This window comes from Botrytis byssoidea, assembly GCF_014898295.1.
Source record: "Botrytis byssoidea strain MUCL 94 chromosome Unknown BBYS_036, whole genome shotgun sequence".
NCBI classification, from domain to species: Eukaryota; Fungi; Ascomycota; class Leotiomycetes; order Helotiales; family Sclerotiniaceae; genus Botrytis; species Botrytis byssoidea.
This window is the reverse complement of record NW_024065877.1, coordinates 280,627-305,727: the sequence shown is the minus strand read 5'-3', so window position 1 is coordinate 305,727 and position 25,101 is coordinate 280,627. Positions and strand designations below refer to the sequence as shown.

Below are 25,101 nucleotides of genomic sequence, written 5' to 3'. Positions count from 1 at the left end.
GATTTTCAAATAATAATAGAATTTAGAAATTAAAGAATTCTTTTAAAATATAGTTTAATAAGTTTTTTTTATTTTTCAATATATTTCTCTATTTTTCTTTTTTAATTATTATAGATATATTCTTTAATTTAATTTTATAAATTTGTTTTATATATTTGTTTAATTCAATTATTAATATTGTTAGTATATTAGATATAATTAATATAATCTTATAATTATTTTTTAGTTTTCTAATTTTAGTTTGTTTAGAATATTTATTATCTTTTCTTTGTTTTGGAGATATAATAATAAGAGTTTCTAAGATATAATAAAAAATCTTAAAAAATAATAGAAATTTATAAGAAATAATAGGAATTTATAAAAGATTTTATAAATTAATAAATATTTATAGAATATAATATAATTCAATAATAAATTAAATAGAAATTGATAAAAAATAACAAAGTTTTTAGAAATCAATAGAAATAAATATAACAGAATTTTTTTTTTTATAAATCAATAATTGAATATATATTTTATTTTTATTTCAATTTTATTTCAATTTATTTATAATTTATATAATAAACTTTATTTATATTCAAAAGCGATTTTAATATATTATATAAAAATAAAGGATTATTATATTATTATTATTATTAAAAAATAATACCTAATTATTTATTTCTTAATAAAAATAATATTAATAGAAATATAAATAATATAATAGGATTATTCAAATCAAAAGGATCCTTAGGATATATATAATTATAAAATCAATAAATAAAAATAATAGATTAAAAAAAAGAAATAATTATTATTATAAAATATTGATTTTCAAAATATATATTTTCAATATATATATATATAATTAAATGAAGTTATTATAATAAAAAATATATCAAAATAATAAGAAAATCTATTTATATATATTGAAATTATATTAAAATAATATAATTATTAAATAATTTATAATCTTTAATTGAAAAGTCGAAAAATAACGAATTATTAGTTTTTTTATTAAAACTGGAATCAAATTGTTTCAGATTTTATGGTAATAAACCTTCGGGAGGCCTCTGCCTCGAAATCAAGGCCAAAAATTATATAATCACCGTGTGGTCTGAGGATGAGATAATTTTTATAGCACTTTATGCAATTTACGTAAATATAGATTAGATAATCACCTGGGCACATACCTACTGATATACCTCCAGCTGTCATCCATTCATCTTCACGTGTCAAATAAGCTTATTATTGCTAGTTGGTATTTGTATGTACAGTACCTGCTACTCCATGTGTGTGATTAGGGAAAAAAAGATGTTATTTTTGCTCACCAAAGAAAGTATTTAATACTCTCTGGTTCAATCTGCTTACAACATTCTTAATATACTGAACAGTATACGGTCTGTTGTAGTAGGAATATCAACAAAGTCATGATATTATAGTATTCTGAATAGTTTTCCTTCATACAACTATCCAGCACACATACAGTTTATCTGCCATGGAAAAATATTCACAGTTTCGCGACAGAGGTACGTACTACTTCCAGACCAAATCTACTGGAATAAGGTCCCAACTAATTCAATCCATCATCCAGGATCTGGAATCGCTCCGTTCTTACCCGTTCAAACTCCAAGTGCCGGCATCTATGCCCCCGTTCATCTTTTTCTCTTCCTCTTCAAATTACCACTCTTCCTCACAGTATCCACGACTTATTTTCTCTTCCTACAATGGTTTCCCTTGGGATCACTACTCAAGAAAGCAATATTATGGATGTTACTTGGAATACCGGGAGTGTGGTGGATAGATTTGCAGATTGATGGAGTCAAGAAAGGTTCTCTGGCAAAGAAACATGAAGGACGAGTACCAGAACCTTCGGATATTATCGCATCTTCCTTTACATCGCCTATCGATTCTTTATATTTGGCTGCCATCTTCGATCCCATATTCACAGCATCCTACCCACATACCCGCCAAGTTCACCAAATTTCTCTTTTGGGCGCCATCTTCCGAGCACTTCAAAGTCCCCAGGAATATCCACCCAAGGGCTCAAAAATGACTGACTTGTCCGCCCTACTCTCTCAATTTCCTGGGCGTGCTATTGTAGTTTTCTCAGAATGTACAACTACAAATGGAAAAGGAATACTGCCCGTGAGCCAAAGTCTTTTGACTGCTCCTTCAGGAACCAAAATCTTCCCAATCAGTCTCCGCTATTCGCCCTCTGATATCATGACGCCCGTCCCAGGAAAATACTGGTCATTCTTCTGGAATCTTCTTTCAAAACCTACACATTGCATTAAAGTCCGAATCGCTGAAGTTGTATACAATACATCCACGCATGAATCAGAAAAGGCCACTAAATACTTGAAGAATCAACTAGATACGGCGTATACAAGCAGCTCTGATACTCTCACATCTAAGAACGATCAATCGGCAGAAATAACATCAGAAGAACAACGTGTCTTGGATAAGGTTGGTGAAGCATTGGCACGATTGGGAAGAGTCAAACGCGTTGGATTGACTGTGAAGGATAAGATTGCATTTGTGGATGCATGGAATAAGAAAAGATAAAAAGTGTATGAGATGGTGTTTGAGACATACATCTATGGAACAATATCATATTGAAACCACGACTCGATTTATTGGGTTGGGAGAACAGTTTGATACCTAGTTGATGTTTACAACTAGGTAATCCCACTCACACTCTACAAATATTCACTTCTATTTAACAATGAAGTCTTCAATCATATGTTGTCCAAATGGTCTCGAGTCCTCCATTTGTTGGAGCGTTGGCAATATACTGAATTTCAATGGTATAGGTTATGATAAAGGATACCCCTGATGGTTCAGAATGATAAATCTATCCTGAGTACTGCATGGAGAATATTCGTTTGGTTCTTGTTTACTTGCATTAGCCAATTCACCTGCATTCTTTAAACTCTCCCTATTCTTTGAACTCTCCCTATTCTTTGAACTCTCCCTATTCTTTGAACTCTCCCTATTGTTTATACACCTCCCCCCTCCCCATAAAATCAACTCACCCTGACTCTATTCGATCTTCCTTCTCTTTAACCCTCTTTTATCTTTTTCCTTCCTCCTTTCCATCAACTACTTATTTCCCCGCTCCCTTTGAAACCCTTGTACTCCAATTTTCGGCTCGCCCTCCAGATATCAAGATCCATGATCAACGCCCAATGAAGTTTCATAAGGTAAAACCAAAAATCCAGCTGACTGACCCATCATCCTACCTCACACCTCCAAGAAAGATCCGTCTATTATCTCCTAGACTATTGCATAGCCTTCTTCCTAGCCGCTGTTAATTATATATCAAATTGAGATATCCACGATGACATCATGTATTGAAAATAACGCCAGGTACACATCAACATCTCATCACGGTGAAGAATGTCGATCAATGGGATGTGAGATGTGAAATGCAGTACCCCAAATACACTATTTAGTCAAGAGTAAGCTCTGTAAACGAGGAGAGTGAGAAATTAAATCGATGTTGATATAATGTGATGTGATGAATGAAGGAAACAAATCATCACATTCTAATTTCTCGCGCAAGCACGAATTTCGTTGTTCAAATGATATGTTATGTCCTTGTTGCATATCGTTAGGGAGTCATGGAAGTGCTTTTGAAGGGTCAGAGTACACATGTACTTTGGGTTTCATAAGATGAAATGGTGGATGAGAGCTTTGGTGGGGGGTAACGATGGGTTTGGGGTATTGAATGTGATGTGTTTTGGATGTTGAAATTGGGTAAATGGTTGTTTTGGTTGTTTTGATTGTGGTTATTTGCTTATTGGGGTGTTTGGGTATTGGGGTATTTCAAGAGGGGAAAATGGGAATAGGAGGGGAGGAGGGGAGGAGGGGAGGAGGGGAGGGGAAGGGATAGGAGGGCAATGAAGAGAAAGGGAATAGGAGGAGTGAAAGGAACCATAAAGACAGAACATGGAGAAAAGGAAAGAGGCACACCGAGTAGGTTACCCGAGGAGATTGAGATTATGAGAGACTGAGTGCACATGAGGTGATCACGAACGAGTATGAGGGAAGTGATCAGTGTACGAGAAGGAATGGGAAGTCCAAAGAATAGAGAAAGAGTCCATATCAGCAGAAGATGTTTTTCGCAGTGAGTAGATGCACGTAGAGCATGAAAAAGGAGAATCCAGCTGTATTTATTTAACTCGAGTACACTAGAATATATATATATATATCCTCTCATATCAAAATATCGAAGGCTTAAAGAAATATCCTGAACTCCCTGATTGGGAATCTCGTTAATGGTATAGTATCTTGAATCCTTCACATTTCACATATGTTGTTGGATATCATCAAAGATGCAAAGATCCATACAATCATTCCCTATTCCCTATCTCATGTAGTGTCCATGTATGTATGAAAAGCTGTATCAGTCAGTGATTGAGAATATGCAAGTGCATTCATAGTCAGTGTTCTGAGCTAGGAGTAGGAGTAGGAGTAGAAGTAGGAGTAGGAGTAGGAGTAGGAGTAGGAGTAGGAGTGTAGATATAGATATAGAAATAAAACTAATCCCCCACCAGCTTTCCTCTTGAGCTTGAGGATCTTCAATGCTTCAATGCTTCGCGGTTCAAGTATATAGTAAAGAGTTTCGGAATGAAAAATCATTGTAGAATGATATTGGGAAAATAGAATATATATTAGGCGTAGGTATGTCAGTGTATAGCCATATAAGCATAAAATCCAATACCGTAAATTCGTCGACTGCACCACATCACACCCTTCCAAAACCTCAATCCAACGATTTTGCCGCAGACGGTGGAATATTACAATTCCAAATCCTAATTCCGATTTCAAAAAAGCTCGCTTTACTCTTCCACCCTTCCACTCATCCACCCAATTTCCCCCCTCAAAGCAAACCCCCAACACAACATTCAACCCTTCCCACTTCTTGAACCTCTATTGAAACTCTCAATTCCAGCTCTAGAACTATCATTAATTTTATAATTTCACATCGCATCGCATCGTGTTCTACTCTATCCTATTCTATTATATCCTATCCTATCAAATAACATTTCAAAAAATTACCCAGCTAGCCAACTAACACATAGGGGCTCGTCACGAGATATACATGAGCGAGAAGGATTTCATTTTCCTTTTTCCTTTTTCATTATTGAACTATATATGTATATATTATCTAACTACTTATTACATACAGATATATCACTTCTATCTAACTAAAGATTAGATAAATCATAATAATACATAAAACATACTACAAACAATGATTATAGAACTCTTGAAGGATTGGAAATGAGATGTATAGACGTATTCCCATCGCTCATTGTTCATCATTCATGTATCCGAGATCTGTTCAGGAATTCAGAATATCTTAATCATTTGTTGGAGTAATCAGCTAGTCAGCTTATTCTCCTTCTCCTTCTCCTTCTCCTTCTCCTTCTCCTTCTCCTTCTCCTTCTCCTTCTCCTTCTCCTTCTCCCAAAAAAACACAACCAATTTGAGATCCAAATCCAAATCCAGATCCAAATTCACCATAAACTCAAGTACATTCACATTCACATTCACATCATCCAATCCCCCTTTCACACACACCCAACTATTCAACTCTGATTATCCAACAAATCATTCCATCCCATCCCATCCCATCCCATCCCATCCCATCCCATCCCATCCCATCCCATCCCATCCCATCCCATCCCATCCCATCCCATCCCATCCCATCCCACCACATCACACAAAGCTTCCCCTCAAGTCTCAAGTCCCAAGTCCCAAATCCCAAATCCAACCCCATATCTCCAATAACTCCAAACTATATTCCCATTAATCTAAGGGCCCGTTCGGATCGATTTTTTAGGCGATATAGAGCTATATTTGTTGGCAATATAGGTTTAGATAAGTGTTTTACCGAATGCGAATGTTGTTCAATAATCTATATTGATAATAAAATAAAATAAAAGTAATTTGTTGAATATTCATGTTAAGTTACAAAAAGCTACAAAATGTGAATTTGCAAATTTTGAAAATTTGTATAACAACCTCGTTGAGTCTTGCCAAATCTGTAATGTAACTTTGATTAGCATTTGTCAATATATTATCACTTTACATTTTGTAGATTACAAATTTCGAATCTATATTCATAAATTTAAGCTAAATTATTAGTCAACATATTATTTTATTAACAAATTAAAAAAAAAACGATTCGAACGGGCCCTAAGCAATATCAATTTCACTAATTCATATCACATTTCCAAGTAATTCAAAAATGAAAGGTATTTTCATATCTAAAAGGGGTAGAATTTTCCCAAATCTTGGATGTTGGACTGCAGTATATGCTATTGGACACCCTTCATTGTTTTGACGTCTCTCTCCTAGGCATGCTTCCTCATAGGATTACATCTCGCTCTCACTGCCATATGGTATCTTTTTATCAGGCTTTGTTCCATGCCTTTCAAAATTCGCTTCCTTGCACAATCGATGCAAATCCCAATGATTCACCAGAAATCCTGAATATCATCTCGATTCCATATTCCCATCAGAATTCTTTCATTACCACAAGTAGCCTTCAGCATCCGTCTCTCCTTCCTCAACTAGCCATTCCCCATTTCCACTACTCCATATCCTCATCTTCATCTTCATCACCATTTGCAAATTGATTAATGTGATTTCTCCGTTCATGAGCCGCAACTCTTTGCCATGGATATTTCAACTTGTCAGTTTCATCATCACTAAATCCCATTCCATCTTCATCACTATCATCCTCGTCAAATTCCTCGAGATCTGAAGCGTTACCAGTACGATATGCGTAAGCATTTCTATTGTACTCGTCATCTGAGTCAACTTCCGCATCGGGGTAATCAGCTGTGTAGTGATTCTCATCTTGAAGGGCGTGTTAGCATGATTGTTTGAGAAAAACTGTGGAATCATAACGGGAACGAACCATTCTCATCTTCTTCTGCCTCATCTTCTACTTCTTCATCTGTATCCCAATCTTGATAAAACTCGTCAATGTCTGATTGAGCATCGAGCACAAGAATACCAAAATTGATCTGATTATCTTCATTGTCGATATCTTCAGCAGGGACACGGATATATGTCTCAATGATATACTCTGAATCAGTATCCACATCCCCATCAGTCTCAACTCGAGACATTTGATCCTCGTCAACTTCCATGGTATTTTCCTCTGGATGACGTTCCTTGTAGCGCAAAGCTGGTACTTTGGGCTTGAACCTAGTAGATGTTGATTTGCGGTAAGAGGATTGTACTGGTGCAGATGGTTTGGGTTCTGCTGCCTTGGATTCTTCAATACTGCGACCAATTTCTTGTAGTGTATAAGCTTGCATCTGTGCTGCCAAATCATCTGTATCAAGACCCCAAGGGTTGACCAAAGCAGAGGGTGGTTTTGGAAGAGGTGCAATGACTTCCTTTGCATCCTTCTCATCCCTCGTCTCCTTTGGAGGTGCTACTTGTACTCTCGATCCTCGGCCTGGCTTTTTCTGTGGTTTTTCTTCTTGGTCTTGTTGCAGGGTAGCAACATTCTCCGATTTTATAGCAGCGTTAGCTACAGATGTCCACTTCTCTTCCTGGGTCTTTTGTCGCACGCGACGCTCAATAAACACTGTAGCATTGCGCTTTCGTATCCCAGTACTTGGACCTGGAGAAATGGAAGGTGTTGCACTTCTCGAAAGATGGAAACGTCTCTGTTGCACTGCTTTCTTCGTACTTCCACTACTTAACGGGGTATCACTACTTGAGGGTTGCATGCTGACTGAAGTATGATTTACTTTGTCATCTTGTTTGGTAGGAATGGTGGCAGTCGGAGGTTGGGTATTGACTTCTTGATCCTCTTTATTGACTTCATTTAGTAATTGAACCGTTCCTTCACTTTTCCCTTGTTTTTTGACAGTTAGAGACCGGGAGCTTGTGGAACGATGTAAAGGTTTAATGCGTCGTCCTAGTGGCGCTGATTGAGGAGTAGAGGGGGTAGTATCGATTTGTGGAGTTTGTTGTCTCGAGTAAACAAAGTCGGTGGTCCTACGTTGTCGTTTTGTAATGGCATCATCAACACCTATGACGATGTGAGTCAGTAATTATCAGCAGCGCATAGAGTTTCTGTTTAGCTTACGAAGAAAATCTTGAGGTAAATCTGTGGCTTTTCTCTTGATATGAATAATTGACGGTGGTAGAGACATGATTAAATCGAATTGGGGAGACCACGACCTGGAATCAAGGGATGGTCGAGCAACGTTCTGCGGGAGATCAAACAAGACGGCACAGTGATTATATATCACAGTAGACACCGAGATACTGAGATAGTGGTATCAAATCTGTGTTTATGATACGGTTGATATTTCTTTGTAGATTGTAAGGTCGAAGTCCTCGAAGTCTTCAGAAGTGAATTAAGATTGTCGAGGCACAGCCGTGTGATGGAAAAAAAAGCGGCACACCAAATCATTCCAGTAAAATCGTATATTGAAACCTGTATTTCTTTTGCCACTTTACAATAATATTAAGATACGTTACAGTAGTAAGCGTGATATATTGATAGACTGCTAATGTAATCATTCAAAATTTAACTCCAAATAATGTACGGTTGATTTGACATGGAATATTGAAAAGAGTGAATATCTTGCGTGTCCCATCTTTTTTCCTTCTTGCTGGAGGTTCAGCCTCGAGGAAAAATAATTGTTGGCCTCGCATGGCAAGGCTGAGATGTCACATGTCTACCATGATCGTAGTGCTGCGGTGGTCACTCTTGTTGGCTGCTACTGGGGAAAGTAAACGAGCCAATGATGGATCACACTGTCCAGCTTTCTCACAGCTCTATCCTTGCTTTGAAAGGCTTCTCCACTTTCGATGTCAAGCTAGTGGAGGCTAGGCCTATCATACCGAGCATACGAGATACTCCAGATCTTCTCTTGCGGAAGGAAATGTCCACACCACCTGAGCAATCTTTTATCATCCCATCCCATCCCACACTTCACACTTCACTCACGAGTCACCACCCAATCACGTGTCTTTCCCTTCACTTCATTCACGTGAATAGATGGGTACCTACCCAGTAATAAGTATCTTGACTCCTTTGAAAGCCAAAGAATCGTTGATATCATCCAACATACTTCTCAACCCATCAAATTCACCTCCCATGTTCCTCATCCTCAATGAAAAATTCTCTCGGCGGAGAAGCCCAACAATCATCCGTGGCGTGAGCTATGATGTGGCTGCCAACAATGTCGCACAGATAGAAGGTGGATATCAAGCTTCTCATTCGTCCATATGTGCAGATATCAAGGATGATTTCTTATGTGACGCAGGTCTTTCCCCTCCTCGAATGCTGGTGTACCCAAAGAAAGAAGAGTTTGGTATGTATCGAGAAGGGCTAGGACGAGTACGGAGTAAGCTTGCATTGCATCTAAAAAGTGGTGGTGTTGCTTTGCCAATCCAATAAATCTTGATATTGTTAAACCCTTCAAAACGAACAACTGATCTGATCGAGTGTTCTTTGTACTTTGTGATTCATCTCTCATCTCGATCTCTTCAATCCTCTTCGTAAAAGAGAAACATTATACTACGACCCCATTTGATATCTGCTTCATCCTATCAGTTTTTGGTCCCGATAAGCCTTGTCGTTATCAGCCTTATCTGAACGACAATAACCTCCGAATATCCCTCTTTTTCCATTTCGACGTCGATTTTTGATATACATCACTCAATTCATGCATCGTTGTGAAGTATAAAATCACCTTGGCTCTCAGTATTACTACCTCCTAGATACTATCAAAGGCTTTTCCCTGCTGCAAGGCATTCTTTGGTGAATTATCTTGTTGAGGAAGAGGAAAAGTTGTTTAGTATCAGAGCCAATTGATTATCTTTAACAGGTACGGATTACCTTCTTTCCCTCTTTTCTTCCTTACCCCTCTCTTCTTCCCTCTCTCTACATATCACTTCATACTTAATCACTGTTCCTCCTTCCCTTGGTGAATTGTTTTGCATTTTGGTAGCATTCACGCTGCCGTACAAATCTCTGTTTGTTTCAAGAAGCTCCCAAACCCCCCCTCCCTCTTCGTCATTTCATTTACCTACTGTTCTCATTCTCCCAGACAGTCAGTCTCTCGGCTGTCTATCACCAGCACTCTCTATATTCTCTAAAACAGTCATATCTTTCCTCTCTTGATCTCAATTATACGTCGAACACTGGTAATGACAGCTCGCAGATTACCAGGTCAATATGGCAGACACGAAGACGTCAGTTGTCATTACATATTCCAAACCAGGGACTGCCCCACCAATATATCTTGCCGGTTCCTTTCCTGAATCAGGATGGCAGCCTCGGGAGATGGAATATAAGAATGTTTCAAATGATCATTACGTATTCTCGAAAGCTGTCGAAGTAGAAGAGGGGAAAGAATATCAATACAAGTTCAGGATCGGTGATGGGGATTGGTGGATGTCGGATGAAGATGCTCCAATTGGTATGTGGATAACCCTCATCTTTTCTTCTTTACATCACTACTCCAAACCTTCTACTCGTATGGCTTCGCTCATTACAAAATTTGGTCGCCACATGTGAAGCGAAATTTCAATTTATCAATCCACTTTCCAATGCATGATAAACAATTTTAAATTTTTGGTCATTTAAGTAACACTCATTTCTACAGTTGTTGATGACATTGGAAATCGAAACAACCTTCTTTCAGTTCCGATTAAGCCATCTTCACACAACAATTCCTCTTCCAACGAAGAAAATTCAACCCCTCGCACAATACCTGACACTGACATCAAAGCGTCAACAATGGATACCATAATTGAGCCAACTCATCACACTGAGTCTGAAGACAAAGTTTCTGACGACCCAAATGTCGAGGCAGTCTCGTCAGTAAAGGATTCTCCGTCAGGTCATGGCATCAAAAATGAATCAGAGAAGCCCGAAGAGACGCATGAAACATCACTTCCTGTTACTGAAGCTGGTCATACAGTTGAGTCTGGAAAAGAAACTCCAGAACTCGATTTGTCTAGCGTGCCGGCCGAAGAGCTCGAAGTTTCAACTACCGGATGCGATGAACCAGAGAATCTGGAATCACACCTTCAACCAGTAACCGAGGAGATAAAGACAGCCACCACAGATCTCCCCGATTCGTCAACTGTACCGGTAGATGAGCTCGAAGTTTTAGATACCGAAATTGAAGAACCTTTAAATTCGGAGTCACATGCTCAGCCAGAGACTGCCAAGGATTCGGAGACAACAACCACAGAAACTCCTGACTTGCATCCAACTTCAACCGCCCAAGAGTCTAATGAGACCTCCAATGATTCTTCCTTTAGTGAAGCGAATGTGCCAGAGTCTAAGGAAATCACAAGTCAAGATGTTGAGGTACTACATGCCGAGACTGGAGCAAAGAAGACCGAAGTCATAGAGCAACAAGAGCCTACTCATTCTGCAATCGAAGAACCAAAATCTAGCGAGACTGAGACAAAAGAAGAGGCTACGCTTACTCACGTCAAAGAGCCAGCGTCCATCCAAGAGCCTATGATTAGCAAGGACGTGGACGATATCAAGGAAGAACCAGAAGTTGCCTACATCAAAGAATCAACATTGGAGCCAGAACAACATGCTAGCAAGAGTGAACCAAAAGAAGAAATTGATTCGGTGGTTGGTGACGCCAAACCTGAGGAAAAACTTACGGAAGAGACCGAAACAAGCGAATCACATTCTGAGCCCCTCGTTTTGAGTTCAGTCATCGCCGATGAAACCACTGAAAAGGTAGCCGAGGAGCCCAAGGAGGAAAAACTAGAGAGCTCTGAGATTGATACTTCTAATGCTGTACCTTCCAAGGAAAGTGTTGAGAGTGTTTCAGAAGATTCTGGCTCCGCGGAACAACCTACTGCACAGGAAACTGACACTACCCCTAAAGAAGAACAGCCAGAGTCTGAGCCAATTTTGAATGAGAAACCGATTGACACCGAAAATACCACCTCTAACAAGGAAAATGAGGTCCCGGAAGACGTTGACTACAAAGCAACTGAGGTTGATGAAAACTCTGCTGTCAAAACATCAGTTGATGAGACAATTGAAGCACATAAGCCAGTTGACGAGATTGACTCTAACAGCAAAAAAATTCCTGACCAGGAAGTTGTTCAAAAAGATGAAGCCGACGAACCTGTTGCTAGTACGGAAAGTGGTACGGAGGACGATGGCCATTCAAGCATCCCAATCGAAGCTGCATCGGCACCAATTGTAAGTGTCGAAAAGGTTGATTCCGAGCCACGTCATGGCGATGATTTCGGAAGTAACGCAACATTTGCGCAAAAGGATGCACATACTTTACATGCTCAGGATGCTTTACCTGATCATATTACCATCAGAGAGCAAGCTAGCACTCCAGACTTAGCTAATGTTGCTGCTGAGGTTGCAGACTCTGCTGAAGTGCTTGATGAAACACCACCAACACCTCCTATGTCAGATACGGAGGCTGGAAAGACTGGGTATAGAAGACTTTCATATACACCAATTCCTGAGGTTGCGGCAACTGCTGCCGAGGTTGCCGATACGGCAGCTCACATTGATGACGATCCTAAGGTAGGTCGCCCACCATGATTTTATACACGCATGCAGATTATTGACATCTTTCGCAGCCAAATTCAATTGAACTACCAACCCCTCAGCGGGACTTCGTCTCACATGGCGTTGCAAATCTAGAACGAGATTTGGACATGGAAACGCCATCCGAGGAACGGGCACCACTTTTCGCTCATGAGCGCAATGGACCCCCTACCGCTGAGGAGCGTTTACAATACGAGAGTGCTCAGACTCGATTACCAGCTTCAGAACCAATGTTTCGAGAATTTGATCCGAATGACCCTGGTCTCGAGCCATTCCCTAACAATTTTAATCAGATATTGGAGCATGTCAGAAGACTTGAAAATCACTTGAGCGAAGACCCAACAGATGTTGAAAGAACCCCGCTTTCCCCTGTTACCACGAATGGCAATCACCACGCAACTGCCGGTTTAACAACACCATCACCCCAATCGCTTGCACTTGAGAGCTCTCCATCATTACTTCCCATTGTAGAAGAGAATGCTGAAGGGGAATCGGAGTCCAAATTGACTGCTCTACCACCTAGTATGGAGAAGTCTCAAGCTGATGGGAATGGTCCGGATGGAGCGAATCAAGAGTCCGACGAACAACAGATTGAAACGAATGACACCGAGACTGTAAAGACAGATGCAGTAGAATTGTCTGAATCTGCAGCTATCGAAACTTCCAAGCCTCAATTACCAGCCACAGATTTCACTGAAGGTTCAAGTAAACTCCGACCGGTTCTTCCAGATTTGCCCCAAACTCCTTTCGTGGAAAACAAATCGCTTAATCTTGCCGAAGGCTCTGCAACCAGCTCTTCCGCTCCAGTCCAGGACAGCCCAAGTATCACAGTCCAACCAGCAACTCCAGCTGCGAGTGTGAATGCGAATATCGACAAATCTGCTCCTGAGGAAGATGCTGCTAAGACCACATCATTCGCGGATGGGACTAATGACTCGCAATTGAGAGCTCGTAAACAACCATCATCTAGTGCACCCGACAGATCGATTACCCCATCCTCCATGCGTTCTGCCGGAGATGACGCCAAATCCCGCAACTTTCTCCGAGCCTTTTTCCAGGTAGTATTTGTCGATTGGATTGGAGGACTGATTAGGAAGTTATGTGGTGGCGGACGTCACACGTAAGGATTTCTTCCTTTGGACTTGATCTTTCCTTATTTTCTCACATGATACCCTCGAGTCTTTTATTATAACTTTGGACTCGCATCAAGCTGATCGGTACCCTTAACATGAAAATTAGGCTTATAGCCGTTCCCGTACTCCTCATCGTCGTTACTGCACCCATCCTGTACTTATCTGGCCTGGCCAATTTTGGTTTTGGTCTTAGCTCCTGAAGACAATTGCTTGCTTGCACCGGAACGGATTATGTTTATTTCGCGAATTGCTCTTTTTTGATCGAAGGGGGGAGGAGGGGAGGAGGTAATACAAGGGTGGGAAGGATGATGAATGATGAATGAAAAGGGATTAGACGACGCAATCAATCATTTGATTCATTGGTTCATTCATTCATTGATGGTTGGTGAAAGGGAGTTGTCTTTTTTTCAAGGAGGTTATTTACAACATTACATTGCATTGCATTGTATAGTATCCTAACGTTCTTGATGCTTTCGTACTTGAGGTATTTGAGTAGTCTAGAACCCGAATGAAAAAGAAAAAGAATTATGAATTATGAAATATTATCAGCTTTGAGTTTGAGTGTGTAATTTGAAATTTGGTGCTAAGATGTGCGTGTGTATAGGTAAATGCCTGTGTATTAATAATATTTTGATGTATGTTTGTTGGCGCATTTTAGATTTTAGGGCATACTCCATCGTACCGTACGTATCTCAATTAATCTTAGAGAAGTGGAACACCGGATGGAACGTTAGGGAATGAATTATGGGGATCCCAGTGGATGTTTGGACGTTTTGGACGTTTTGATGGGTCGGACTGGTAAGGTGGTGGGTTAGAAGTTAGAACTTGGGTAGTTTAGGTTTGGGATGGGATGGGATGGGTAATTTGCGAATTTATACCGTTGGGGGGGGGGGATTTGGGGTTTGTTTGTTTGTAAGGGAGTAAGGGAGTGTGAGAGTGTGAGAGTGTGAGAGTGTGAGTATTATTCTGTACGGAGTAGATAGGTAGGTCGTTGTGTAGATATATGTATATATATAGGTATGTATATTTGATAAGGTTATATCGTAGATAGGTAGAGAGATATAATACAGAGTTGAGTTATAGATAGGTATGTACCTGTGTATATATATATATATAGATTGTGGTATAAACTCAAATTTCAACATGGTTCGTCTTTTGTTTTTTGTCTTTTGTTTTGATATCTTTCTGTAGGGTTTGGATAGAATGGAATGGAATATAGGGAGTTGAAATTGGCTTATATGTACCAAGTACTCGAGTAGACATGGGTTTATATGGATTGATAGATTAGTTGGGTGATTTACCAGTAGATGTGAATGTAAATGGAAGTTTGAATACTAGGTAGGCTGAGAGATTCATGGTGATTGATTTGGAAAGGAAAGCTGGAGGGAGGGGGTGTAGCTGGGTAGGTAGGTATTCATGTGGTACTGTAGGCATTGAGGGCTATGTGTTCAGTGTGTGAGTACGGAGTAGGTACCTAGGCTGGTGGCCCTGGTGGGGAGGGCGTATAGCGTGTAGCGTATTGGAGGGTTGGATTGGTATGGGATGGGTATGGTGGGGAGGATATCGTATCGAATGTATCGAATACGCGGATTTTTTGGTAGGGATGGCTGGTGCATAGATGGATGGATGGATTGATGGGTGGAGGTTGGTATGTGGGGGAAGTGGTGCGGTGAAAGGGACGGAGAGGGAGAGGAAAGGAAAGGAAAGCAAAGGGGGGGGGATGGAGGAAGATTGTAGAGGGAACTGGGGAGGGCATTGAGAGATGAAAAACAAAAGATGGAGATGGATGGGAAGTATGCTTGCATTGTAGTCACGTGGTGTTGTGTTGTAGGTGGGTATAGTTTTCTGATGTTGCTGAGAATTTGTGGCTAGGTTGGTTTGGGGATTGGATGTTGAGGATGGGTTGCTACATGATTGGGGATTGGGAATGGCATTTGAGGTACAACCTGAAGGGTATCATCAGAGATGGGAGATGGGAGTATTTATATATGAGTATCTTGGATAGATAGATATCACCACGGAGCAAATGCGAAAGTACGAAAGTGCGAAAGTGCGGATGTACGGAACGAAGTCTCAGTGCGAATGCGAGGTGCGAGATGCGAGTGCGAGTAATGGAGGAGGAGGAGGGGGATTGAGATAAGATGGGACGATATATATATTACCTACCTAGTATGTATGAGCATTGGGCTAGAATACTCGTAGTGGGATGGATGGAGAACGTTGTATGTATCTACCTAGCTAGATAGGTACCTAAGTGTGTTGTTATATTGGGATTTGAGATGACTTATTGTTATATTATATTATTACACGGTTTGAATTGAACTTTGAAGGGGGGCAGGGAATTGTAGGTGAGAGAGAACCCGGGAATGGATGGAATATGATTAGATTAGTAAGGTAGGTGAGCACGTGAGAAGTTACGATGTTGATTCTGATTCGTTTGTTCGTTCCTTCGTAAGTGTTTCTTGGTAAGTTTGTTCATTCGTAGGTTCGTTCATTCGTTCGTTTTTCCAATTGAAAAGAGGAGAGGAGAGGAGAGGAGAGGAGAGGAGAGGAGAGGAGAGGAAGAGAAGAAAGAGCTGAGGATTCCCTGGGTAGTACTAGGTATGTACACCGTATGTGATCAAAAAGAAACTGTTGGATTCGAGGTATATATCTGCCTAGCATTGATTCATGTGTGCTGTGCCTCCTTTGACTGTCGTAATTGTCGTAACTGTGCATTGAATGAACATGACAATCTTGACATTCTTGACATTCTTGACATTCTTGACATTCTTGACATTCTTGACATAGTAAAACAATAATCCATCCAAATCCCCAAAATTCCTCAATACGGTAACGGCGGCGTTCATCTTACCCACCCTCATTGGTCCAAAATGGAAAGAAAAAGAGATGCGACGGAATGATTGGATATCAATTACCGAGGTATGAAGAATTTGTTTGGCGGGAATTTAGAATAATTTAGAATAATTTATGTCTGATAATTCAACGATGATTTATGAAAACTTATGGTAATTACGGTAATTACGGTAATTCCCCCTTTTGTCGGGGCATCGGGCCTTGTATCATGTATTGGCCGCGTCAATTGTGAGAAGCTAAAGACGCTAGTTGAGACACTAGAGGGAGCTTAGATTCTGGGGGGCTATGCAGATACAGTAAAGTCAATGTGAAAAGGGTTTGGGGGGGGAAAAGGAAAGGAGAAAAGAGTAAAAGAGAAAGGACCCTGATTGAAGTGAAGGTGAAGAGTGAAAGGGAAGTGAAGTGAAGTTTAATAATAATAATAATAATAATAATAATAATAATAATAATAATAATAATAATAATAATAATAATAAGTTTGATGAGTTGATGAGTTGATGAGTTGAATCGAATTTTAATCTCAATTTCAATCTCTCTCACATACTCACATTCTCACATACTCACACACTCACACACTCACACACTCACACACACACTCATCCTCATCTTCATCCTCAAACAAACAATCAGATAATTTCATCACCCGCCAAATCCTTTTACGCTACTGCCTATTATATTCTGTTTATCGATTTTTAATTGTGAATACATTCCATACATACATACCACACTACTCTTCCCGTTGATTTATTCTTGCATTGTTATTCACTACTTTCTTTTTCTTTACTTTACTTTTCTATTCTATTCTATTCAATTCAATCCTTTAAACCTTTCCTCTTCTACTCCTACCAAGACTTTTCGTCATCACATGGCAGTGATTCCGCCCTTTATCATATCACCATAAATATATTTGTGTGGAGTGGGAGCGCGACGACAAAGGAGAAGAAAAAGAAGAGAAATTCTATTCGGCGAAGAATAAAATCATATAACGAAGAGGGTTGCGGATTTAATAATACTGAAAACGTATCAGATGAAGGACAATTTAAAATCAGAACTCAGAAAAATAATTTCACCATGGGAATCAAAAGTCAACTCTACAGGATGTCGCGATCATCGTCCCCTCGATACGCTCCTCTCCCTCGCAATTCCCTCGATGCCAACGACTTTACCTATGAATACAAAGATACATCGGTTTCCTCGCGGCGTATAGCATCGAAACTCCTACGAACCCTGAGAAGGATCTGCAAACCTACATATATCTTCCTCTTTTTTGTCCTGTTTCTATGCTGGCAGGTTATTTTCAACGCCAGTTACACCAATCCTCCTAAATTCTCGATACCCAGCGATGAAAAGGTGTTTATCGCGGCGAATATTGTCGATTCAAAACTTATAGATGGGCTTTGGGGTGATAATTTGGTTGCGCTGGTGAATGCGATTGGAAAGGAGAGAGTTTACGTTAGTGTATATGGAGGACCGAAAGATTCCTTGAAGCGATTGAGCGCGAGATTGCATGGCGTGCAGAAGAGAATTGTGGCAGAGTCAGATGATGTTATTGATCTTTCCACTTTACATCGCATTACCTTACCTAGTGGAGCGACGAGAGTGAAGAGAATTGAATATTTGGCTGATGTGAGGAATAAGGCTTTGGATCCTATGACATCTGGCGAGGTGAAGGAGAAGTATGAGAGAGTGCTTTTCTTGAACGATGTCATCTTTGAGGTGGAGGGTGCCATGAGATTATTGTGGGGGACAAACGTCAATGAGGAGGGAAAGGCGGAGTACAAGGCAGTTTGTGGTGCGGATTTTATTACGAGCTGGAAGTACTATGATACATATGCTACCAGGGACACTGAGGGTTACAGTATCGGTGTACCAATCTTTCCATGGTTTGGAGGAAGAGGAGAAAGCACCAGTCGAAATGATGTTTTGGCTGGAAAGGATGCGGTCAGAGTTAAGAGTTGTTGGGGAGGTATTGTAGCTTTCGATGGGAGATTCTTCCAAAAGGAAGTCGCAAAGTCGACGACTTCGAAGTCGAAAGAAAGAGAACCCAAGGACTCGGATCACGTCTACGAACGTTCATCCTCGGTCGCGGAACTTCCACTCAAATTTCGATCCGAACCGGAATCTTTCTGGGATTCTTCCGAATGTTGTCTCATTCACGCTGATATCCTCGCAACACCCGATTTCCCAGATTATACCACCAATACCAAGGACGATTGGGGTGAAGGAATTTTCATGAATCCTTTTGTGAGAGTGACATACGATGCGAAATCATTCAACTATATTAAGTATGCGAAGAGATTTGAAAGATTATTTACACCATGGCAAGCGATCATCAACCACTTTGCCCATCTTCCGCGATTCAATGATAGGAGAATGGAGAATGAGGGAGATATTGTGGAGGATAGATTATGGATTCCCAATTCGTTTACACCCGAACAAGAGCAAGCTATGATTGATTTGCAAAAGAATTTTGGTGGAAAATATGGGAATGCTTTCAGCTTCACGGACAAGAAGAAGCAAGACAGGAGAGATGTAGGCGATGGGGATTCCACCTGGCAAGGATTCGATTCCATTGAAGCATCGTCCTCATCATCATCATATTTTTCCGCAATAGTTGGAGGTCTTAAATCCCGTGCAAAGACTTCCCCACCAACGAGGATTATGCATGCGAAGCGACAGATAACACCGGGTGATGGTGCGATAGCAAAGCCAAAGGGTTATTGGGAGAGAGAGGGACATTATGTGGATTATGAGAGGGTAGCTCGAAAAGGAGGCTACTGCGGAGTAAGACAATTGACGATTTTGAGAGAGGGAGTTATTGGAATTGGAGAAAAGGGATGGGTAAATCTCCGAGGAGAAGTACCACCTAGGGAAGCTAATGCGACGAGGGTATAAGTCATTACCATCTGTTCCTTTGGATGGATGGAAGCAAGGAGAAGGAGGAATTCCGATTGATTGATTGATGAGTTGAAGATGAACCATTTTGTTGTTTTTTGGCGAATAAACCGCATGTGCTACGTATTGGGATATAAAATAGATCGATTGGCTTTAACACCTCTGGCACATAGCTAGTCGGGGAATGATGGGAGTAGGGCGTTGAAGAGTTTTTTTCTTTTTTTGTCATTTTTGGTGGATAATTGGATGGATATGGATATGGATATATCTGTTATTTACCTACCTCCCTATCCATGGATATATATAAGGGATAGGGGTTTCTTGTAGATAGGATATTCTATCTTTATCCTTTTTTTAAGCGATGGATGGATGAGATAGGATGAGATGGATAAGGAAATTATACTCTTTTAATATTTTGTGTTGGATTGTGTTTTGTTTTGTTGTGTTTTGTTGTGTCTTCGGGGGTGTGTGATGTGATGATGTGGTGTGATATGCTTGTGCATGTGAATGTGAATGTGAATTTGGATGTAAATTTGAATGTGAAGGGGGAGGGGAGAGGCGAGAGGCGAGAGGGGAGTGATGGATAGGGAAAGGAAGAAGAGAGAGGAAAAGAAGCGAGTGAGGAAGAGGGAAAGGAAAGGAAAAGAAGAGAGGAGAAAAGAAAAGGAATGGGATGGGATGGAATTGTGGATATACATTGTATGAACGAGTGAGTGAGTGAGTGAGTGAGTGGATAATGAATGGAATGTTGGGATTTTGGAGAGAGTAGAGAGTAGAGAGTAGAGGGAAAGAGGGGGGAGTCGAGTCGGTAGTGAAGAAAGGGTGTGTATATATGGGATGTGGGTGTGGATGGGGATGGGGATGGGGATGGGGAGGAGGTGGGAGGTGAGGTGAGGTGAGGTGAGAGGTGAAAGATATAGCTATTATGAACCTTTGGATTGGTTATTCTATTCATCTTTCTGTGTTTTTTTCTTCTTCCATCTTTTGTTACATTCATTATAAAATTTAAAATTTAAAATTTACAACACAAATAATAGGTAACAAGTATCTATATCCATATCCATATCCATATCCACATCTCCAAGAGCCCATAAGGAGAAAGAGGAAGCCCAAGGAAAAGGAAGAGAATATAAGAATACGGAGGAGAGACTTGGGATGTGGTTGTGTTTTGTGTTTTGTGGTTAGTTGTATGGCTGTATGGCTGTATGGCAGTTTAGCTTGGTTGTTTTTGTGTGTTTGTGGTTGTGGTTGTTGTATTTGTATTTGTATTTGTTTATTGAGATATTTGTTTATATATCTATTTACTTATGTTTTTTGAAGTGGAAAATAGCAGGGAATGGGATAGGATGGGATGAGATGGACGGGAATAATAGCATCCTCTAATCCTCTCATCCTCTCATTCTCTCATAGCAGCCGGGAGAAGCGAGGAAATTCGAATGTGGGATGACTACTAGGTAGTTAGGTAGGTGTGTAGTTAGATAGACTAAAGTCGAAGATTTGCATAAGTTTCAACTTCAAGAGAGAGAGGGTGTGTCTTTGAGAGTGGTTAATAGGTAGTTGTATCTATATCGGATTCAGTGGGATTATATGTATACGTCGCAGTTCTGAAAAGTGATTAGTTGATTGGTTGATTAGTTGAAAAGAGGTTCTATTCTAGAAAAAAAGAATAGGTATCATTTCGATAGTCGATATTATATTTGTGATCAAGCTATAAGATCCCCCATCATCATATATATAATGAATGAGGTAACCTACCTCCTGGAATCGCAAACAGGACAGGGGAACATACATATCACGTGCCACAAAGCACATCAAGCGATCGCATCATCACGTCAACATGCGCAAGCCAAACAATCGACGCGGAAACACTCCACACCCGGGAAGTTGGGAGGGGTGATGGAGCCAAGTAAGAGATGCGTGCACGAATCAGTGGTGCGGATTTGGGGTGCGTACGAATTTTTCTTGAGGTGGATGGGATGTGGGATGGGACGGGATGGGATGGGATGCGAGCGGGGGTTTTGGGTGCGAGGGAACTGGCTTGAGAGAGAAGGGTGAGAGCTATGGGATGATTGGGGATTTGGATTTGGATGGTTATTTTCTTGTGTATAGTGTATATCATGCAAGTGCATGCATGTTTGTTGCATTTTAGAAGAGAGAAAAAATGGGGAGATGGTTGGGGGGGGGGAGGCTTTTTTTTTTGGATAGTTGTATATATATGAGTAGTGTACGGATATTGGATAGTTTTCTGATTTGATTATTCTTCCGTTTAGTGGTCTGAGACGTGGTGTGTGAGAGTTTTTGTTATTCTTGTACTTTGGAGAAGAATTGGAAGCAAGCAAGCAAGAAGAATTGAAAAACATGGGTGCTCAAGAGACATACGATGGGCCATTCAAAGCAACTGGTGATGACGAAATCGCAGCTATAAGTGTTGAAGGTAATATACAGCCCGACTGGACGGAGGAGGAAGAACGATTGGTGAAGAGAAAGTGAGTGCTATGCTCTCTATACGAACATCGAGCGCTGTGTTTTTGCACTTCTGAAGGACTAACAATGCTTTTAGAATCGATTTCATTCTTCTACCGATTCTTGAACTTGCATTTTTTGCTCTGCAGTTGGATAGAGGGAATATTGCAAATGCGTTGACGAGTACTATCACGACGGATTTAGGCGTTACGACGAATCAGATTAATGCGGGATCGAGTATCTTATCCGCGGGAATAGTGGTGTTGGAGATTCCTAGTAATATTTTATTGCAAAAGGTATATTGAATTTTGTTGGGGGGGGGGGGGGTACTCACTCCACTTCTATAAAAAAAATGTATAACTAAGATGTCTTTAGATCGTACCACAGAAATGGCTTGCAGGTCAAATCTTGGCTTGGGGATTAGTAGCTACTTTTCAAAACTTCATCACCAATTACTCGGGGTATATCGTTACTCGTCTCTTGCTGGGACTGTGTGAAGCGGGGTTTATTCCGGGGGCGCTCTATACCATGTCTCTCTGGTATAAGAAATCCGAATCGAGCTTAAGGATATCGATATTCTTTCTAGGAAATCTTTTGGCTTCAGCAACGACTTCTCTTATTGGAGCGGGCATTTTGTCAATGTCGGGCAGATATGGTATTGCGGGGTGGAGATGGTTGTTCATCAGTAAGTTCTTGTCTTTTGAGTCGTATTTCCAGCTTGTGATGCGGTAGATTGACTTGCTGTTGCATGACAGTCGAAGGATTGATAACCATTGGAATCGGTTGTATTTTTATTCTCTTCCTCCCTCCTAGCGTCTCAAATAGCTCTCCACTTATCAGCGCCGGTAAATGGAGTTACTTCACTCCCCACGAACAATACATTCTCGTGCGACGAATCCTCCTCGATGATCCTGCCAAAACCACTGGACAACTCCAGATCTCTGGAAGAGAAGTCCTGAGAACGATCAGGAAACCGAGGATATTGGTTCACAACCTCATTACGTTAACATCTACAATTTCTGTTAGCGCGGTACAAGGCTATGGTCCTTCGATCATCAAGAGTCTAGGCTTCAGAACCGTACGAGCAAATGCTATGGCATCAGTTGGGAATTTCATCGCAGCGTTTGTGGTGGTGATTCTTGGATTTCGTCGCGTTAGTATTCCCTTTGCAGCTATGTCGAATCCCAAACTAACCGTCTCAGTTCCAGAGATAAAACCGGGCGTCGTGGCCCTGCAGTCGTTTTCGGCGCTACTTGGTGCGTGATCGCCTACGCGTGTTTACGCATTTCCATTGGAGAAAGTAAATGGCATCGCTATGCAGCAGTTGTGTTTTCCATGGCTACGAATTCCAATGTCCAGTTGGTTATTCCTGCATTCACTATCGCTTGTCTGAAATTTACCTAAAAATAACTTGCCCCTTCTAGCATCCTTAATGTTTCCTGGCTCTCCATCGACTGCAAATCCGCACGGGAACGTAGCATCGCCATGGCGATGATCATCATGGCCGCCAATTCAACGGCGATTGCAGGATCGCAAGTCTTCCGCACGGCGGATGCCCCGCTGTATACGCATGCGTTCACGGCTATGTATATACTTGCTGCAGCGACGTTTGTCATTGTGGTGGGTTTGATGGTGTGGTACATTTTTGCAAATAGGAGGTTGGGGAAGAAACCGGAGGTGGTACAGGGAGGCTTGAAGATGGAGGGGGAGAGTGGGGAGGAAGGAAGTTTGGAGGTCGTGAAGAGTTGGTGGTGGACTTGGTGAGGTTGGGTCGGTTGAATAGATGGAATGGTGGTGGGGTTGGGGCAATTGTTCTTGAATAATGTATTTGCGGTGGTAAGAGTGGTATTGGACTTAATGAATGAATGAATAAAGAAACCAACGAAACAGGTTACTGACTTGTTATCTTGATACAACTCCCTCGGGAAATTTTGTTTCAAGACTCGTGATCCCTACAAAGTCTATACAATCTCGTCTGCTACATAGATGAGACAGATCAGAAGCAGAAGCGAAAAGGGAAGACTGTGATCTAAACATAGCAGGAGAGGAGGTAAGAGGTAAATTGGTGAAATGAGAAGGATGGAAGATTAAAACTACACTGATAGCTCGTAACGTTTAATAACGCTGGAGTTGAAATATACATGTTATATTTGATATACTGGAAAGTAACAGCGAAAAGCTTTATTTTTGATGCTTCCATAGTGCCACTCATACCTAGGTAATGTCAAGTTTTCAGAAGATCATTTACTTCATGCCCAAGAAGCTTATGATGTAGATACAGACAATATCTCATATCAATTTTACCCCACCTCGGGATCAACATTTATCTACACAAGACGGTTCACAAACCATATAAAAAAAGCATACAGAAACACATACTTCACATCTTCCTGACTCTCAAGTTTACAAAAAATGCCCTCCTCTTTCCAAAACAAGACTATCCTGATCACCGGCGCCGGAAGCGGCATCGGCCGAGCTACGGCCATCAAGTTAGCTTCTCTGGGCGCCTCTCTCTATCTCTCCGACATAAATCCCGAGTCCGTCTCCCAAACCCGAGAACTATGTTCGCCATCCGAAGCATCCTCCACACAGGAAGTCCACTTGCATTCTCTAGACGTCAGTGATTCTCACGCATGTATTACATATATCCTTGATGTCCTCCGCGAATGCAATACCATCGATCACGTGTTTAATTGCGCGGGGATTAATCCGACCGCGATACCCATTGAGGAGATCACGGACGAGTATTGGGATCGCCTGATGAATGTTAATTTGAAAGGCACATTCAATATCACGCGAGCTGTGGCTCCGCATCTTACTGCGGGATCTTCATTCGTGAATGTATCATCGGTCTGCGGGATGGTTCCCGTCTCGCAATTTTCGGTCTACTGCGCGACGAAGTATGCGGTGGTGGGATTCTCGAAATGTATGGCGTTGGAGTTGGGGGCGAGGGGCATCAGAACGAATGTGGTGGCGCCGGGGTATATTGATACTCCGACCAATGTGTCGGTGCTGGCGGGAGAAGAGGAGGTGAGGAAAATGGAGGGGGCGGTCGCGAGTGGCAGGTTTGGCTTGCCGCAGGAGGTGGCGGATGTGGTGGCTTTCTTAATGAGTGAGGAGGCGAGATATGTTAATGGGAGTGTGGTGGAGGTTAATGGGGGGATGGCTCATTGA

At 41.0% G+C, this 25,101-nt stretch overlaps 6 protein-coding genes across 6 annotated transcripts; 5 read left to right on the top strand and 1 right to left on the bottom strand.

Moving 5' to 3' along the window:
• Positions 1–1,477: 1,477 nt before the first annotated feature.
• On the top strand, positions 1,478–2,547 carry EAE97_011407 (uncharacterized protein; the record flags this gene model as incomplete). The annotated part of the gene is made up of 2 exons (XM_038881922.1): positions 1,478–1,508; positions 1,574–2,547. 2 exons carry the CDS (start codon positions 1,478–1,480, stop codon positions 2,545–2,547), a joined length of 1,005 nt encoding a protein of 334 aa, XP_038727331.1.
• A 4,039-nt stretch (positions 2,548–6,586) lies between these two features.
• EAE97_011406 (uncharacterized protein) lies at positions 6,587–8,171 on the bottom strand (the record flags this gene model as incomplete). Its single annotated transcript, XM_038881921.1, has 3 exons — positions 6,587–6,855; positions 6,917–8,047; positions 8,105–8,171. The coding sequence occupies 3 exons, from the start codon at positions 8,169–8,171 to the stop codon at positions 6,587–6,589; spliced, it is 1,467 nt and encodes a 488-aa protein (XP_038727330.1).
• Positions 8,172–10,207: 2,036 nt separating this feature from the next.
• EAE97_011405 (uncharacterized protein) lies at positions 10,208–13,913 on the top strand (the record flags this gene model as incomplete). Its single annotated transcript, XM_038881920.1, has 4 exons — positions 10,208–10,451; positions 10,638–12,556; positions 12,613–13,700; positions 13,820–13,913. 4 exons carry the CDS (start codon positions 10,208–10,210, stop codon positions 13,911–13,913), a joined length of 3,345 nt encoding a protein of 1,114 aa, XP_038727329.1.
• Positions 13,914–17,640: 3,727 nt separating this feature from the next.
• On the top strand, positions 17,641–19,464 carry EAE97_011404 (uncharacterized protein; the record flags this gene model as incomplete). The annotated part of the gene is made up of 1 exon (XM_038881919.1): positions 17,641–19,464. The coding sequence occupies one exon, from the start codon at positions 17,641–17,643 to the stop codon at positions 19,462–19,464; it is 1,824 nt and encodes a 607-aa protein (XP_038727328.1).
• Positions 19,465–21,822: 2,358 nt separating this feature from the next.
• On the top strand, positions 21,823–23,691 carry EAE97_011403 (uncharacterized protein; the record flags this gene model as incomplete). Its single annotated transcript, XM_038881918.1, has 6 exons — positions 21,823–21,950; positions 22,025–22,223; positions 22,303–22,612; positions 22,683–23,049; positions 23,130–23,285; positions 23,352–23,691. 6 exons carry the CDS (start codon positions 21,823–21,825, stop codon positions 23,689–23,691), a joined length of 1,500 nt encoding a protein of 499 aa, XP_038727327.1.
• A 648-nt stretch (positions 23,692–24,339) lies between these two features.
• Positions 24,340–25,101, top strand: EAE97_011402 (uncharacterized protein; the record flags this gene model as incomplete). Its single annotated transcript, XM_038881917.1, has 1 exon — positions 24,340–25,101. The coding sequence occupies one exon, from the start codon at positions 24,340–24,342 to the stop codon at positions 25,099–25,101; it is 762 nt and encodes a 253-aa protein (XP_038727326.1).